At 43.7% G+C, this 18,205-nt stretch overlaps 1 protein-coding gene across 1 annotated transcript in view; it reads right to left on the reverse strand.

Moving 5' to 3' along the window:
* The window catches only part of ARHGEF28 (Rho guanine nucleotide exchange factor 28), a 562,380-nt gene that overhangs the window by 18,292 nt on the left and 525,883 nt on the right, over positions 1-18,205 (reverse strand). The window contains 3 exon segments of the mRNA XM_030193284.1: positions 5,242-5,548; positions 15,121-15,483; positions 15,485-15,601. Of these exon segments, the coding sequence (XP_030049144.1) occupies positions 5,242-5,548; positions 15,121-15,483; positions 15,485-15,601 (787 nt within the window).

Consider the following 18,205-nt stretch of genomic DNA (forward strand, 5'->3'; position numbering starts at 1 on the left):
CGTAAGATCGTCTTGCAATTTTCCACAATCCTCTTGCGATTTAACAACTTTGGATAACTTTGTGTCGTTGGCAAATTTAATTACCTCATTAGTTATTCCCATATCTAGATCATTTATAAATATGTTAAAAAGCAGTGGTCCCAACATAGACCCCTGCGGAACCCCACTATTTACAATTCTCCATTGAGAATACTGATCATTTAACCCTACTCTCTGTTTTCTATCCTTTAACCAGTTTTTAATCCACAATAGAACACTACCTCCTATCCCATGACTTTCCAACTTCCTCTAGAGTGTTTCATGAGGTACTTTGTCAAATACCTTTTGAAAATCCAGATACACAATATTGACCAGCTCACCTTTATCCACATGTTCGTTCACCCCTTCAAAGAAATGTAGTAGATTGGTGAGGCAAGATTTTCCTTCACTAAATCCATGTTGGCTTTGTCCCATTAATCCATGTTTTTGAATATGCTCTGTAATTTTGTTCTTTATAATAGTCTCTATCATTTTGCCCAGCATCGACGTCAGGCTTACCGATCTGTAATTTCCCGGATCACCTCTGGAACCCTTTTTAAAAATTGGCGTTACATTGGCCATCCTTCAATCTTCTGGTACCATGCTTGATTTTAAAGGTAAATTACATATTACTAACAATAGTTCTGCAAGTTCATTTTTCAATTCTATCAATACTCAGGAATGTATACCATCCAGTCCTGGAGATTTGCTCCTCTTCAATTTGTCAAATTGCCCCATTACATCTTCCAGCTTTACAGAGATTTGATTCATTCCCTGACTCGTCTCTGAGTGCCCTTTTTACCCCTCGGTCATCTAGCAGTCCATCCGATTCTTTTGCCAGCTTCTTGCTTTTAATATACCTCCAATGCAATCTTTGCCTTCCTTATCAGCGCTTTGCATTTGATTTGCCATTCTTTATGTAGTTTCCTATTATTTTCAGTCGGATCCTTCTTCCATGTTCTGAAGCATTTTATTTTAGTTCTAATAGCTTCCTTCACCTCAATTTTTAACCATGCCTGCTGTCATTTGGTCTTCCTTCCTCCTTTGTTAATAGATGGAATATATTTGGCCTGGGCTTCCAGGATGGTATTTTTGAACAGCATTCACACCTGATGTAAGTTTTTTTACCTTCACAGCTGCTCCTCTAAGGTTTTTTTTCACTGTTCTTCTCATTTTATCATAGTTTCCTTTTTGAAAATTAAATGCTAACATATTGGATTTCCTGTGTGTACTTACTCCAGAGCTTATATCAAATCTGATTGTGTTATGATCACTGTTATCAAGAGGCCTCAGCAACATTACCTGCTGCACCAGCTCATTTACTCTACTAAGGACTAGGTCTAGAATTGTTCCCCTCTTGCTGGCTCCTGAACCAAATGCTCCATAAAGCAGTCCTTGATTCCATCAAGGAATTTCACCCCTCTATCATGCACTGATTTTACATTTAACCAGTCAATATTGGGGTAATTGAAATCACCCATTATTATCGTGTACCCTAGTTTGTTAGCCTCCCTAATTTCTGATAACATTTCTACATCTGTCTCTTCATCCTGGCCAGATGGACAGTAGTACACTCCTATTACTATCCTTTTCCCCTTTACACAAGGAATTTCAATCCATAAGGATTCCAAGATGTGTTTTGTGTCCTGTAGAATTTTTAGTCTATTTGATTCAAGGCCCTCCTTAACATACAATGCTACCCCCTCCACGAATTTGATTAACCCTATCACTGCGATATAATTTGTATCCTGGTATGACAGTGTCCCACTGATTATCTTCCTTCTGCCAGGTCTCAGAAATGCCTATTATATCTATTTTTTTTTCATTTAGTACAATATATTCTAACTCTCCCATTTTATTTCTTAGGCTTCTGGCATTCGCATATAGACATTTCAAACTATGGGGGTCTTTTACAAAGGTGCACCCAATTTTAGCACGTGCTAAACATTAGAGATGCCCATAGGAATGCATTGGAGTCTCCAAAGTTTAGCACACGCCTATTTTTAGCGCGCGCTAAAAACACGAGCGTGCCTTAGTAAAAGACCCCCTATGTTTGTTGTTCCTATTTATATTTTGTTCAGCAGTTGACAGTAATAATCTACAATCTTGAAAATCTGTCTGCTTTTTATTTACAGACACCTGGTCTACTATGCTCTCTATTGCAACCTCGCTATCAAGATGCCCTATCTTCCCTGTTTTGATGATATCTTTGAAAGATACCTTATTCCGAACCATGTGCTTTTGAGTGACTATCAGCCTTCCCCCAGGTTCTAGTTTAAAAGCTGCTCTATCTCCTTTTTAAATGACGATGCCAGCAGCCTGGTCCCACCCTGGTTAAGGATGAGACCATCCTTTCGGAATAGGCTCCCCCTTCCCCAGAATGTTGCCCAGTTCCTTACAAATCTATAACCCTCCTCCCTTAACCATTGCCTCATCCATGCATTGAGACTCTGGAGCTCTGCCTGTGTCTTGGACCCTGTGCGTGGAACGGGAAGCACTTCGTAAAATGCTACCCTAGAGGTTCTGGATTTGAGCTTTCTACCTAAGAGCCTAAATTTGGCTTCCAGAACCTCTCTCCCACATTTTCCTGTCATTGGTACCTATATGTGCCAAGACGGCCGGCTCCTCCCCAGCACTATCTTTAATCCTATCTAGGTGACGTGTGAGGTCTGCCACCTTTGCACCAGGCAGGCAAATGACCAGGCAATCCTCACGTCCACCAGCCACCCAGCTATCTATATGCCTAATAATTGAAACACCAACTACAACAGCCGTCCTGACCCTTCCCCTCCTGGGCAGAAGCTCCAGGAGACACATCCTTAATACGAGAGGATATTGCATCCCTTGGTGGGCTGGTCCTGGCTACAGGATTATTTCCTAATGCCACCCCTTGTTCTGTGGATAAAATTTGGCTGTTTATTTATTGCATTTGTATCCCACATTTCCCCATCCATTGGTAGGTTCAATGTGCCTTACATATTACAATAGGGGTAGTTACAGAGTTTCAATTTAGTTAACACGTAGTTCTAATACAGATGTTTAATCGTATCGTAGACTGTGTTTACAGTTCTTGTGGAGCAATGGGAAGAAATTTGTGGGAGTGATGTGTGCTTCATTTAGAGGGTTGAATGGCACAATTTTATCCATTTAAGCATTGAAAATGCATGAATAAGTGAATTATGCATTTGACATAAAAATCACTTTGAACATCAAACCTAGATGGAAGCCAGTAGTAGGAAGGGTTGGGAGGCCGGATAAAAGACATGTGTGTGAGAGAGCTGGTTTTGATTTAAGCATGGGTTCCTCTATCCAAAGAGAAGAAGAAAACTGAACAGAATGAGTGGGCCAACTGATCCTTATCTGCATCATCTACGCTTACTATATCATGTACTGCTCCTTTGGATTTCTTAACTTCAAATGCATAATCTGCTGCTAATCTTATTACCATGCTTCCAGCTGTCTTAGGTCACTTTTCATTTATCTACTCCTTCCCGGTTATCTATACCAACTACCATGAATGTGTTGCACAGATCCAGTCGAGGATGGATCTCTAAAGCATACCCCTGATGCCTCTTCTTCGCCAGAGTGAACGCCATCTACCACTATCAGAGTATATACACTTAAGAAGAAAATGAATTTAAAACCTACCAGCAGGGGAGGTGGAAATCAGTACGTACGCTCAGTACAAACGTAGAGCACACTATAGAAACAATGTACGATTACAATATTGCAAAAAAGTTCACCCTTCACTCTCTTGAGAATAGAGCCATGGATAAACGAAGGATGAGCTAGTAACAGAACAGGGCAGGGGATAGCTGGGTAGAAACCAGCAGGTTTCAACTTCCCAAAAACAACTGAGTAAGGCTGGTTGGTCTCCAGAAAGAGGCTGATTAAAGCAACTTTATTCAGCACCATAAATTAGATATTAATTTCCCTTGTTTTTAGTATCTTTGATATTTTATGTTCTGTTTTTAAATGTCCTTGTTAAAACCAATTGGTGTTCTTATTGTCGGGTCATTCACTTGTGTGGTGCTGAATAAAGAGTAGGGTGTTTTTTACTTTTACCCACAGGCAACCAGGTGTTAGAACGAACAGCCTTATTAATTCTTTGCAGTTGCCTATACTACTGCAAGCTTCGTAACAAGACATGAGGAAGGGAGTTCAGGGAGGGCCTGGATGCGAGAACAAATATGCAAATTTGTGTGTTCATCTACCCTAGATAGACAGCAAGTCAGAAAAATCAGTGATATCCTATAAGTGGTCAAACTTCTACAGCAGACAGCTGGAAAATATACTTAACAGTGTAAATCAAAATGACTGGACAGAATAAATGGGCCAACTGGTGTTCATTTGCCATTATCTTCTAGGTTACTATAACTGCAGAAATTACTGTCAACTGCCCTGGCCTCTCTTCCTCTGAGACAACAGTTGCATATACAAAGCCCTTCCTTCAATGTAACCAGCTTAGGGTTACAGAATTGCTGAAGAGGGATATAAACATTCTAGACATAAATGTAAACCAAAGAACCCAGTATAAAATGAGCCAATTCCTCATGGAACTTTTCATTAATTAACTGTGATACAATGAATTTGATTTATTTTCTGATTTCAAGCCCATGTAGTACTTCACACTATACACAGCTACTTTCACTGAACTCTTCAATGAAAAACAAAATTAGTGACCCAAAACTAAACTCTTTAGTACTGGGTCGCTAATTATTTTTTTTTTTCACTAGTGCTAGTCTATTTCAATGATTTCCTCAATTTTGTTATATAGTTCAGTTACAACACAGCATTATAGCCCTTATGATCATAATAATTTAGCAGATTTTTTTTTTACCATCACAACTGATAGTACTGAACACATAGTACCATTTATTACTCAAATCCCCTATAATGCAGTTATTATGTGCAAAGAAACCACAGAACATTATGAATATTGGATCATACTTTACATTCCTTTGAGTATTTTGTTCTCTTCTTCTGATTTCTCTTGGCAAAACGCAGACATGCAACTGTGCCCACAATTCTGCCTCAGGTGACAGCAGTAGAGCCAAGAACATTCCTTCAATGAAGCTGCTCAAACATTACCTATTATCCAGTGGCATACCATTCAACTTGACTCTTGTCCAGCTATATTTGACTTCCTTTTTAGGTGTAATCCCTCTAAAGAGTGATTCCCTGCCTGCCTTCAAAGTAAACATGTTTAAAATATTTTATTACCATTGTTCATCACATCCTCGCTACCTCTGCAGAAAAGGGGTGGATTTTCTGATAGTTCATGGCAGAGTCTGATGGAGTTTAAAGATTCATTGATGATGGCTGAAGGAGTGTCCAGCTGGTGACCTAACTGTATTTCAGTAGTCCTTGGTACACTGGAACTTGTGTGGACATCCTTGTAAACAAGATCTTGGTAAATGGAAGATTGGTCGGAACTGATGCAATTGTTAAAGGACTTCTTTACCAAGGTTTCATTTATGAGCACTGAATCTTCATCAAGTAAACTGTTTAATGGAAAGTGGCCTATGACCTGTGTAACACAAAACAAAGAAACTATTTAGAGATACTATTTTCATGTCAGGATTTCTTTTAAACATCGGTAAGCTACTTTCATCTGCTTTCCGAAGTGAGTCATGTTCAGAATAAACATTCTTTTATTCTGCTAATCTCAGGAAATGTCTTATAAAGTGGCTGAGCTTTGTGAGAAGAGCACTGGAGAAAACAGAACGATAATCAATGTTAGACTTTAAAGGTGAAAAAGCACTCAACCCAGAATCTTAATTAATGGGTTCTAATATGCCATATTTTCTAAACACACTCAGCTATTATCTTAGGGATATGCATGCGCTAGCATGCCTTAAAAAAATTCAGTAAGTACCAAATCAATTTCACACACGTTAAGGGGCACAATTATCAATGTGGGCTACCATTAAGACATGTTATTGTACCACTAACTCATGCTATTCTAGCATAGGTCTCATTTTATATTATATGCAATGAGACCTAGGGGCCCTTTTACTAAGCTGCGTGAACGCCTACATGCACCCTACGCACGTCAGCTTTGAACTACCACCCAGCTACTACATGGCCCGGGCGGTAATTTAATTTTTTACGCGTGTGGCCCACGCGGTAATCGGCATCGTACGCGCGTAGACCATTACCGCCAGGTTAACCAATGAGACCTTACCGCTAGGTCAATGGGTAGCAGTAAGGTCTCAGGCCCAAAATGGACGCATGCCAATTTTTATTTTGCTGCACGTCCATTTTCGGCCTTTTTTGCAGGTGCGCTCAAAAATGGACCTGCGTGTGTCCAATACACACGTCTACACCAGTGAAAGGCCACTTTTCAGCGCACCTTAGTAAAAGGACCTCCTAGTTACTAATAGATGGGATTAACAGTAAAAATAACATATCTTAACTGTAGCCCCTAAGTTGATTAATGTGCATTAAAAAGCTATAATGTATATTACATTTTTTAAATTAAATAATGAGAAACAACAGAAAAAGTGTTCAAAATTGAGGAATAAAGTCCAAAAATCATCTGAAAATGAGCCCAAAACTTCTGTGCACATCCCCACATTATCTTAAGGTTTGCTGTGCTGTGTCACATAAAATTAAAATCATCTCAGGTCAAAAATATAACCCTTATGTGAAAGTATGATATCACAAGCAGTCATGGGCTGAGCAACCTTCATAAATACAGCCACAACATAAGTGAACAAAAAGTCCATTAACAGTGTGATTCAAACAGAAATACACACAGGAACCTGCTCCTCTCAGAAACCGTTATCTTAGTGTTGCACATAAAGGGGTTATTTTACATATGGTGCCAGAAAAATCAGTGTTACTCTATAAACCACGCTTAAAGTTAGGCACGGTTTATAGAACAGCCCTTACACCTTGGAATCATGTGATCTAGGTGATCCTGAGGGTCCATCAAGGCCACCCTCCACCCACTGGCACAGTGTTTTCTTCCACATGGAGAACATAAGGACTCCCTGTCCTGCTCTGATACAAATACATCACAGACAGGGCCGGTCCTAGGGTTTCTGGCGCCCTCCTACAGCCTATTAGTCGGCGCCCCTACCCATCCAGGGGCGGGATCACTATGGCTCTGCCCCTACAGTAGTCACACCCCTTTTACCAGCCATGGCATCATTGAAAATATTAAACCAGTATAGAAGAAAAATAACTTGTGGGTTTTTTTCATTATAAATAATTTCTGTAAGCTGTTACAGCGCCATTATACTCAAAATGACACAAACCAAATTAGCATACAGACCATGAATTATGAGAACAGACAGTCTTGCCAACTCTGAAAAACAATGTTGTTAGCAAAATCTCTGAATCTAACAAACAGATCCCTATTCAGACACTTGGCCTTGCAGTCACACATGCAGAACAGAGATAGCCCCTCTTCAAATTCTTCAAAAATTAACCTGAAATCCTAAGAAGTTAGACTCTGCATGCAGCTCAATACCAGAAAAACAGAAAGAAACACATTGCTATACGTTGCAAAATAAGACAGCAGATGTAGCAGATGTAAATTCTCAAAGTGGACATATTCCAAACACTAAAATGAAAATAAAATGATTTTTTTTCTACCTTTGTTGTCTGGTGACTGTTTTTCTGATCATGCTGGCCCAGTATCTGATTCTGCTGCTATTCCAGGGCTTCCTTTCCATTTATTTCTTTACTTTCCTCCTTTCTTCTTCATTTCTTGCTCTATATCCATAAGCAAAAGCTGAGTCCTCCGCAGACTTGACTGTCCAGTGGATCCAGCTTCTGCCTATTTTCTCCATCCATGTGCAGTTTTTCTCCTCTCTTCCTTTTCCCTCATCTCATCTCCTTCCTCTGTCTTACCTCCCCTCCATCCATGACCAGAATTTCTTCTCTCTCTCCCCTCCATCCATGTGCATCTCTTTCCTGTCTTCCCTTCCCACAAGGTCCAACAATTCTCTCCCTGCCCTCCCCTTCATCCACCCATGTCCAGCAAACCTCCTCTCTCCACTGCCCTCCCCTCCATCCATGTCCAGCAACTCTCCTCTCCCCTCCCCTCCATCCACCTATGTCCAGCAACTCTCTTCTCCCCTGCCCTGCCCTCCCCTCCATCCACCCATGTCCAGCAACTCCCCTGCCTCAGTGTCCCGCCTTCTTCTGACGTCATTTCCTTGCGAGGGCTGGACACTGAGAGAGAACGAACGAGCGAAGGGAAGGTTAGAGACGTCAGGCAGCACTTTCACTGATGCTGTGCAGCTGCTGTGATGTCGGAGGTAAATTTAAATACAAGATTTAAATCCCCCAGGGCGGCGCGGGTACCAGAGCAGCCAGGAAACCGAAGGCTGGGCTGCTGTCAGGGTCGGGAGCTGAGGTAAGCGGCGAGGGTAAACAGGCCCTCCAGAGGTCGGCGCCCTCCTGCCATGCTTACCTCGCTTACTGGGTTGGACCGGCCCTGATCACAGACCTAGCAACCCTAAAGGGGGCATCCAGAGAGATTCACTGAGTGTGGATCACATCTCTGAACCTACTGCATCGGAAAGGACCTGGAGGACTTCCAAATACCATTCAACAGGGAATCCACTTTATGGGGGGCCTCCTTCGGGTCTTCCTCAAACTGCTGACACATGAGAAATTAGTTTCTGCCAAAATCGGGCCTGCTGCCATCAATGGATCATCGAATCTGTTGGGCCGAGACCCTGCGGATCTCTGGGTCTTCCAGCACTGCCATAACCGCTGCGTTCAAGGTGTCAGCTCCCCAACAGGTCCAAACCATGCCTGTGGAAAACCAGGCATTTTTTCATCCTGTCTGTGCTCATGCTCATCGTAGAGAAGAGGCAAGACATGTGTCGACAAACAAAGAACCCCCTCCCCCACAATAACACACTGACCTGGAAATGGCCTGAACCAGGCAAACAGGGAGGGGAATCAGCACTCCAAAGAGAGGGCATAAGAGATTCACTGGTGTGCCAATTGCCTTGCTTAGTCTGTCTCTTAGGGCCAGATGCACTAAACCTAACGAGCCCACAACTTGCGCTTTAAACTGGTTCCAGCCAGTTTAAAACGCAAGTAGTTTACCGGGGGGGGGGGCAAGTACTAAGGGCATTTTCCCTGCCACGGTAGCAGGCAACGAAAATGGAATGCAAATTATTCAAAAACTATTATAATGACTGCACTACCGTTGCAGCCCATTATAATGAGATGCACTACCGTTTTTCAGATTCCCTTACCATAGGAACCCTAATGGGAGGTCTGCACCTCTCGTTAGGGCTCCTGTGAGGGAATTGGAAAGGAAAAGGGCCCCCCCAAAAAAGGTAAAAAAGAAAAAAAAAGCAGGGAGCGCATGTGAGGGGCGTCCTTTATGTACATACTCTCCCTGCATTGTGAGAGACGTCTTTTTTCGCCGTTTTTTCGCTCTGCTGGCGCTCGTGGTTTTTTTCCCCCCTTCTATTTTGTCTTCGCCGCGCCACTTACCCCTCACAGCAAAATTTTTCTATTTTCCTGGTTGCCGGAGAATCAGGACATCCCTTTCGATTATGCACCTCTTCCTGGTCTCTTCAGCCAATCAGAGCGCGTTTCGCTGACAACAGCCAGCTAAACCCGCTTTGATTGGCTGAAGAGACCAGGAAGAGGTGCATAATCGAAAGGGATGTCCCGATTCTCCGACTGGCAACCGAGGAAAATAGTGAATGTAAGTGAGCTACAACGAGTAGCTCATTTGCATTCCCTATCGTTGATGCATTCCTGTTCCCTACCGATTCGCTATGGAATCGGTAGGGAACGGGAATTACCGACGACTTTAGTGCATCTGGCTCTTAATTTTTAATTTTGTTAGGTGATGGCAAAGGATGCCTGTCTGCCGTCAGACAGAGAACATCAGCTGAGGCAGAAAAATAGGCCCCTAAGTGGGGACAGTGGGGTAAGGGGGAGGGACTCAGCCACCCTAGTGTGATACCCCTTGGGGCAAAGGAGACACCAGTGGGCCTCTGTCCCAGTGAAGCAGTAAGGAGAAAGTAACCCACCCACCCCCCCCCCCCCCCAAAAAAAAAAAAAAAAATTAAGGCAGAACTGAAGGAACACTAAATTTTCTTCCCTTTTTTTTTTGGCTCTAAAATCCACTCTCACAGAACAAACTCCGCAAGGCCTAGCTACCAGACCTGGACTGCACAGGCATACCACATCCACCAGATGCTGGAGACTGAGGAAGACTAACTCTCAGAGGACTGCACAACTCCCTTAGGGCCCCTTTTACCAAGCCGTGGTAAAAGAGGCCCTGTGGTGGCAGTGGCGAGTGGCTCTGCCATGCGCCAAGGCCCCTTTTACAACAGTGTGTAAAAGGCAGAAAAAAGGTAATAGCTGTGAAGTACACACTTGCCCCGTGGCCATTTTCTAGGGGAGCCCTTACCGCTTCCTATTTAGGAGGTGGTAAAGGTTACAGGGCTAACCTGGTTGTAGCTGGGCTGCACGTGGCGCTGCCCAAATACCACTGGGTAAGCCCCCGGTGCTAAAAATAAAAACAATTTCCCATTGCGCTGGAAATGGCATTTAGTGGGGGTGGCACTGCTGCCAGCTCCTGTGGTAGTCCAGCGGTAGTGCTGAAGTGCCATGGTAGCTGTACTGTGGCATTATAAAAGGGTCCCTTATAGTCTAACTTAGAAATCAGTACTCCTCAGTCTTCATCTGCTGGTGGAAGTGCATAACCCAGCACTGTTTGCCGGTCTGGAGAGACACTGTATAAGGTATGGTTAATTCATATAAGTACTTCTCTCATGCTATGGTTAACTCATATAAGTACTTCTCTCATGCTGCCCATTGTTAAAGACATCAGTGTTCTTTTTTTTTTTTAAATTATACTTTTAAATTTTACAAAGATACAACAATCTTTGAAAGAAAATACACCAAAATAGTAGAAACAAATGAGGAAAATTGGTTGATTAGTCCACAATTGGAGGGTTCCTTGATATACATTCCAAAGGAAGTTGGAATATAAAGGTAACAATTACAAGAAAATATAGGTAGTCTTCGCCTATTAAACACCCTGAACAGCTAAACTTTTGGATCTCCCCTGGGCATTCAGAAAACTGTGCAGTTGGAGACGTTCAAAAAACACATTTCTTATCTTTGAAAGAAAAGAATACACTTGCACAGAAATCGTAGTTGGAACGAACATTCAATAATGAAGCCTCTTGTCTCATTCCTAGGAATGTTTTTCTCCTTTCCTGGGTCCATTTGGAGATATCAGGAAAATCAATACTTTTGCTCCTAAAAATTAGGCTGGGCTTTTTGAAAATAATCTTAATAAGGCTTCTTTATCCTGTAAAAATACAAAGGAAACCAAGATTGTAGCTCTAGTTTTGACTTCTTCCTCCAATTGCGATTTCCTGTTGAGGTCGATCATCCTGTTTCTCTTGATTTTTGATAATATGGTTGGGGACGCCCAAATCCCAACATTTAGGTCGACCTTAGAGATGATCGTCCATAGGTCGTCCTTAGAGATGGTCATCCCCGCTATTTTCGGCGATAATAGAAGCCGAGGACGCCCATCTCAAAAATGACCAAATCCAAGTCATTTGGTCATGGGAGGAGCCAGCATTCGCAGTGCACTGGCCCCCCTCACATGCCAGGATACCAACCGGGCACCCTAGGGGGCACTGGAGTGGACTTCAGAAATTGCTCCCAGGTGCATACCTCCCTTACCTTGGGTGTTGAGTCACCCAACCCCCCCCCCCAAAAAAAAAACCCACTCCCCACAACTGTACAATACTATCATAGCCCTAAGGGGTGAAGGGGTCACCTACATGTGGGTACAGTGGGTTTCGGGTGGGTTTTGAAGGGCTCACATTTACCACCACAAGTGTAACAGGTAGGGGGGGGATGGGCCTGGGTCCGCCTGCCTGAAGTGCACTGCACCCACTAAAACTGCTCCACGGACCTGCATACTGCTGTCAGGGAGCTGGGTATGACATTTGAGGCTGGCATAGAGGCTGGCAAAAAAATGTTTTAAGTTTTTTCTTTAGGGTGGGAGGGGGTTGGTGACCACTGGGGGAGTAAGGGGAGGTCATCCCCGATTCCCTCTGGTGGTCATCTGGTCAGTTCGGGCACCTTTTTGAGACTTGGTTGTGAAAAAAAATGGACCAAGTAAAGTCAGCCAAGTGCTCATCAGGGACGTCCTTTATTTCCATAATCGGCAGAGGACGCCCATCTGTTAAGCACGCCCCAGTCCCACCTTCGCTACTCCTCTGACACGCCCCCAGGAACTTTGGTCGTCCCCACGACGGAAAGCAGTTGAGGGCGCCCAAAATCAGCTTTCGATTATGCCGATTTGGGTGACCCTGAGAGAAGGACGCCCATCTCCCTATTTGTGTCTGAAGATGTGCACCCTTCTCTTTCGAAATGCCCCTGATAATATAACTTTTGAACAGGTGGAAAAGACTGTTCTGAGTATTTAAAGTTCTCCTTTAGAAATCTTTGGAACATATCTCTTGGTGAAATAAATCTTGAGTAAGGGAAATTAAGTATTCGTAAATTTAAGTTTCTCATTGCATTCTCTATGTTTTCTATCTTGCAATGCAATAGTAATCTATCCCCTACAAACTGAGCTTGATTCTCTTGAAGTTTAACCATATCAGTTTCCAACTTATTTTGTTTACTGGAAATAGTTTCAATAATGTTCTTAGCTTCTCTTGTTTGCACAGAATTATTCAAGGAAACTGAGACAAAAGAACAAACCTTATGCAGGGTTTCAAGGGCAGTCAAAATAGATTCCAGCGATATTTCTTGTGGCCTTGTCAATGGTTGAATCGCTGAGGCACATAAATCAATCTGTCACGATGGTGACTGTTTCCTTGTCTGTGGTCACCTCGCCCTCTGGTGGCCAGAACCGGTGGCTGCTATGGACTGTCACATGTTCCAGACTTCAGCCCAGTCCGGTCCGGATCTTCCGGGCTGCCAGACTTGCTTTTCTTGTTTGTGCCTGAACAGCATCCGTAGCTGCCTTGTGATTCCTGCAGCTGAACTTCAGCTGCTGATGGGCTTTATTAACCACCTGGAAACTTCTGTGTTTGCCTTTGCATCATCTAAGGTCCCTGGTATGCGGGTTCTTGAGCCTGTCTGTTTTCTACCTGGTGTGGTATTGTTTGTCTGAGAGTCCTAGGCCAGTATTCTGCCTAGCCTTCCTTGTGTATTCTAGACCCTGTGTGTATCCTGTTGATATCCAATTCCTGCCCTGTAAGTCCTGCCGGCCGCCTGCACCCAGGGGCTCAACTCCTGGGGAATGGCGGTCAAGTGCAGGTGAAGTCTAGCTGTTCCTGCTCTACCTGTTCCAGCTTGCTTGCCTCAGCTGCAACTCCAGTTTGGGGTTCCAGTCCGGTTCTGCCTTGTCTCTACTTTGGGGGTGGTTTTGCCTGCCACTGCTGCTCCACGGCAGTGGTCCAAGGGCTCACAAACCCAGTGTTTCCGTAAGAAGCCTGACACAATCTCATCCTATATAATAATTCTCACCTCCAACGTTCTGAGGCTGCCTGGAACCATGGAAAAGGAAAATGGAGTAGATAAAAGTGATGTCATTCCTGAAGTGCCACTGATTGGCTGCTATGACATGCTGCAGGACGTTCAATAGACAGGAGTGCAAGTGAACAAAGCAAGTCTATGGTAAGCAAGGAAGCCCATTGGTTAATCTCTGATTCCACTCCCCAAAGCAGCCGTTATTCCTATACACTCAAAAAAAAAAAAAGGAAACCTAGGAGCTGCTTCCCATTGCCGTTTTTACAGCTGTTTCCACTGGACAAAAGGAGGGGGGAGACACACAGACCCTGCAACTGGGAGGGGGGGACCCTTCAACTGGGAAAAAAGGAGGGGGGACCCTGCAACTGGGAAAAAAGGAGAAAGGGATGGAGGGGAGACCCTGCAACTGGGAGGGAGGGAGGGAGGGGGACACCCCTGCAAATGGGAGACATACCGGGGGGGCACAACCCTGGAACTGGGAGAGAGGAGGGACCCTGGCACATACTCTCATTCTCACACACACACTCACACCCAGTCTCACTCTCTCTCTGTCACACACACTCGCACATTCACACTCACTCAAACATACACACTCCGAGGAAACCTTGCTAGTGCCCGTTTCCTTTAAAACAGAAACGGGCCTTTTTGTTACTGTTGTTGAGTATAAATTATGGAAATAAGCTCCCCTGGTGCCTCCTCCGATGCCATAGGCAAGATATGCTGTATCCTCTTCACGGGCTGTGGGGACAGGCCTTCGGCAGATAATTCACTCGACACCGCCAAGAAGAAGCTCGCCTCCCCTTTGAGACTTCGTTTGAATATAGTCTCAGAACTGCAGCTTCAAATGGTCGTGGAAATGGAGGGGTAGCTGGTCCCGCCCACAATAGGGGTAGAGACCGTAAAGGCTGTAATGGAAGTTTGATGAATGAGTGGGGATTCAGGCTTCGGGAGACGAGGTCCCTTCAGCTTCCCCTTCCTCTTCGGCATGCTTGAACTTAGGTAGGCAATGCTATTAAGGAATTATAGTCCGTAGAAGAGTGTTCGTTACAGCCCACTTATATCATCGCCATGTTGGAACCGTCCAACATCAATGTTCTTGTGCACTAATAGCTATTTCTATATTAATTTACACCCCCCCCCCCCCCCCCCCAAATATTGAAAACTACTTAACAGTCCAGGAACGGCTCCTGGCCAGTTAAATAGCATTTAAGCACCTAACTGCAGATATTCAGCAGGAGATAACCAATTATCTCCAGCTGAATATCCCAGTTAGCAACATATCCGGTTAGGCTCCGATATTCAACACCAAACCGGCTATGTTGAGTGGTCAAAATAGGCCACTTAAATAGCAGGCCTATCTTTGATCACTAAAATGTTAACCGGTTAGAACTGAATGTTGGCATAGCCGGTTAACATTTTAGTGGTGAAAATAAACCCAGATAATCAATGCTGGTCGCTGGATATGGCCCGGCATTGAATATCCGGGCTTAACACCGGCGATGGACAGCAAATGTGCTGCCCACTACCAGCTGAATAACAGGTCCTTAGTGCATTTTAGTTTAGCATGACTAAAAGAATAAATGTGAGAAAGAAATTACCTACCTCATTCTTATTCAGTGAAAACAGCATGGGCAGACTACCTTGGCGGTTTTTCCAATGCTGTAATAGCTTTTGCTGCACCTTATGTTTTTCCTGGTCTTTTTCCACTAGCCTCTGGCCTTCCCTCAGTCGCTCCAAGTTTTGTTGGTATTCTTGAAGCTGGCAGTCCAGTTCTTCTTGATTCCTATGGAGGAGTTCTTCCTGGTTCTGGCACTCTTTCTCTCTCTCTTGTAGTAAGTTCTCTTTCTCTTCTTGCTCCCACTGTCTTTGCTCACACTCGCGGTGCCAACGTTGCTGGTCCTGCTGAAACTGGTGCTGAAGTTTATGCAGATTGGCCAAATCTTCCTTGTGCTTCCCAGACCACGATGCTTTTCTGTTCTAGAAGCAGGTTGCCACGGCTACAGTGGCCTCGAGAGACTCTGTCATGATCTTGTAGAAGCACCTTGTGGAGCTCAATGTGGGTATCTTGTATGGTTACAGCTGCCTAGTTAACATAGAATAAAATACAAAAATGTCATATGTTAACATTTTGTTTTGTTGTTTTACTATTTAGATTTATAAACCATTCATCTGCCAGTGCTACATATTGAATAGTTCTAGAAGAAACAGTCACGGTATGAGGTTCCAATGGGGGCTGACTCAAGAGTTACATCAGAAGTATTTTCTCACAGAAAAAACGATGGCTACATTAAATGGCCACCCAAGATAATTAACAAGGATGGCATTTCCTGGAAGTTATTGTACTAGCAGGAATTGTTGAAATGTATTTATTCATTCATCTATATACCACACACCATCCACAGAAATAAAAAGCACAATAAAAACAATTCCTAAAAGAAATGAAAACAAATACATTAAAATCTCAAAAACAGATCACATAAGGAAGGAAATAATGACAATTCACAAAGAGAATTATTGACACAAAGAGGCACAGACTATGGTAGCAGAAGACGACAATGGATCAGACATGATGAAGGGTGAGCTTTTATTAAAATAGCCCAACGTGGCCACGTAACCCCTTTGGTTGTACCCTCAGAACGGTGGTATATTAAATCATGACCCTTTACCTCTTTAACCTTTAAGTTTTGCCTATGGCAGGCTGATTCAGGGGCAGCGACTGTTAAGCAAACATAAGTCAAATCATAAGAACATAGATATAATATAAAACAAAATAAAATTATATAAATATTCATAACATACTAAAACAAATAACATATTAAAAATCCATAATAAACAAATTGTAATAAATAATGGTGAAAAACATTATAAATGATACATAACATACATAAAAAATCATACATAATCAAAAATCATAAACATGCAAATCTTTAACTAAAAAGCAACTTTTTAGTGCATCACATAGTACAGAGCTGCCAAGGGGGCCCTATCTTCGAGAAGATTTAAGCCATGCCCCTAGCTCCACCCAATTCTGCCTAGCCACACCCCCAGTAACATCCTATCACACATTCTAGACCCTCCCATTTTACCTCCTGGCTCAACTCTGAGAAATCTCAGCCACAGAAACAAGGAGATGTCTTAAAGCCATCTCCTCTGCCAATGGAAGGGGATGCTACTTAGCGCAGTGGTGTATCTAGAATACAGTGAATCCCCATAAGGAAAAATCAAAATGAGTCCCCTATAACTCCATTTCTCCCACGATACTAAGATTAGGAGGAACCCTTTCAGAGCTTCAATAAACAACCATGCCAAAAGCAAATATATTCCAGACCTATACAGAAAATCTATCATAGCAATAGAAATAGAAACTGCAATGCAAGATATCAGATATGCACATTTCTCAAAGCTGACATCATACAATTAATAAATTTAGGAAAAAAATTAATTTTTCTACCTTTGTTCTCTCAGCATTGCCTTGGTCTAGGTGTCTCTTTTCTGCTTTTCTATATTTTCTTAACTCTTTCCACGATCTCTGTCCTTTTGACATTTCTTCTCTCTCTCTCTCTCTCTCTCTCTCTGTTCACCATCTATCTTTCCTCTGCATCCCTTATCCATCCTGTCCAGCATCTCCCCTCTGTGTCCCCCCTTATTCTCCTCCTGTGTCCAGAATTGCCCCTCTCTGTCCTATCCCTATGCTCTTTCCATGCTCAGCATCCCTTCTCTGTGTCTCTGTCCCTGTCCCTACCTACATCCAGCTTCTTTCTTCTCTCCCTTTCCTCCTGTACCGCCTACCCAGCATCAGCATTTCTCCTCCTCTCTGCCCTGCAACCCCCTCACATGGGGCTAGTATTTCTCCCTCTCTTGCCCCTGCTACAGATGCTCCCACCCACCATGGGGCCAGCATCTTTTCCTCTTATACCCTGAATCCCCTCCCCATCCCCTGTTGTCTATCTCTCCATTAATCAAGGATCTCTCCCTCCTTCCACTTCCTTTTCTGGTCTGGGTCAGTCCAGCATCCCTCTTCCTGTCTCTCCCCTCATCCCACACCACCACACCCCCTTGCGGGTCCAGCATCTGTGTTCCCTCCTTCCCCTCCCCTTCCTTCCTTCCTCCCTGCAGTCCACCCAAAGCAGCAGTGGCAGTGGCTGACCAGCAGAGGTAGCACTGTAAACAGGCAGTCTTTGGCTGGCCCCGCTGAGGACTCTCCTCTGTCACGCCACATCTGCCTATAGGAAGTGACATCACAGGAGGTGGACGCGGCAGAAGAAAAGTCCCAGCGGGGCCACCCAACGGCACCCTGTTTACAGCTCTGTCTGTGCTGATCAGCCACTGCCGCTGCTTTGGGAGGGCCGCAGCAGGTGGGGAGTGGTATTGGACACCTGGAGAAAGAGAGCAGAGGGCAGCCCCTGACTCAGCAGAAGATTCTTCCTCCCCAGTGGGAGTGCAGGAGATAACATGCAAAAGCGGGAGTCTCCTGCTGACTGTAGGAGACTTGGCAGGTCTGATAATAGTATGATATAACATTATAAAGCAACTTATAAATAGTACTCAGTGTCTCAGATAGCAGTACATGGATAAAAACAGAAGATAAAAACTTACAGCCTTGGCACTCCTTCCCAGTAACAGCTTTACTTGCTAATCTAACTTGTTTAGTGAAAGGTTTATATGCACGTCAGGGAGGTCAAAGTGT

This window comes from Microcaecilia unicolor, chromosome 2 (assembly GCF_901765095.1).
Source record: "Microcaecilia unicolor chromosome 2, aMicUni1.1, whole genome shotgun sequence".
Lineage (NCBI taxonomy): Eukaryota > Metazoa > Chordata > Amphibia > Gymnophiona > Siphonopidae > Microcaecilia > Microcaecilia unicolor.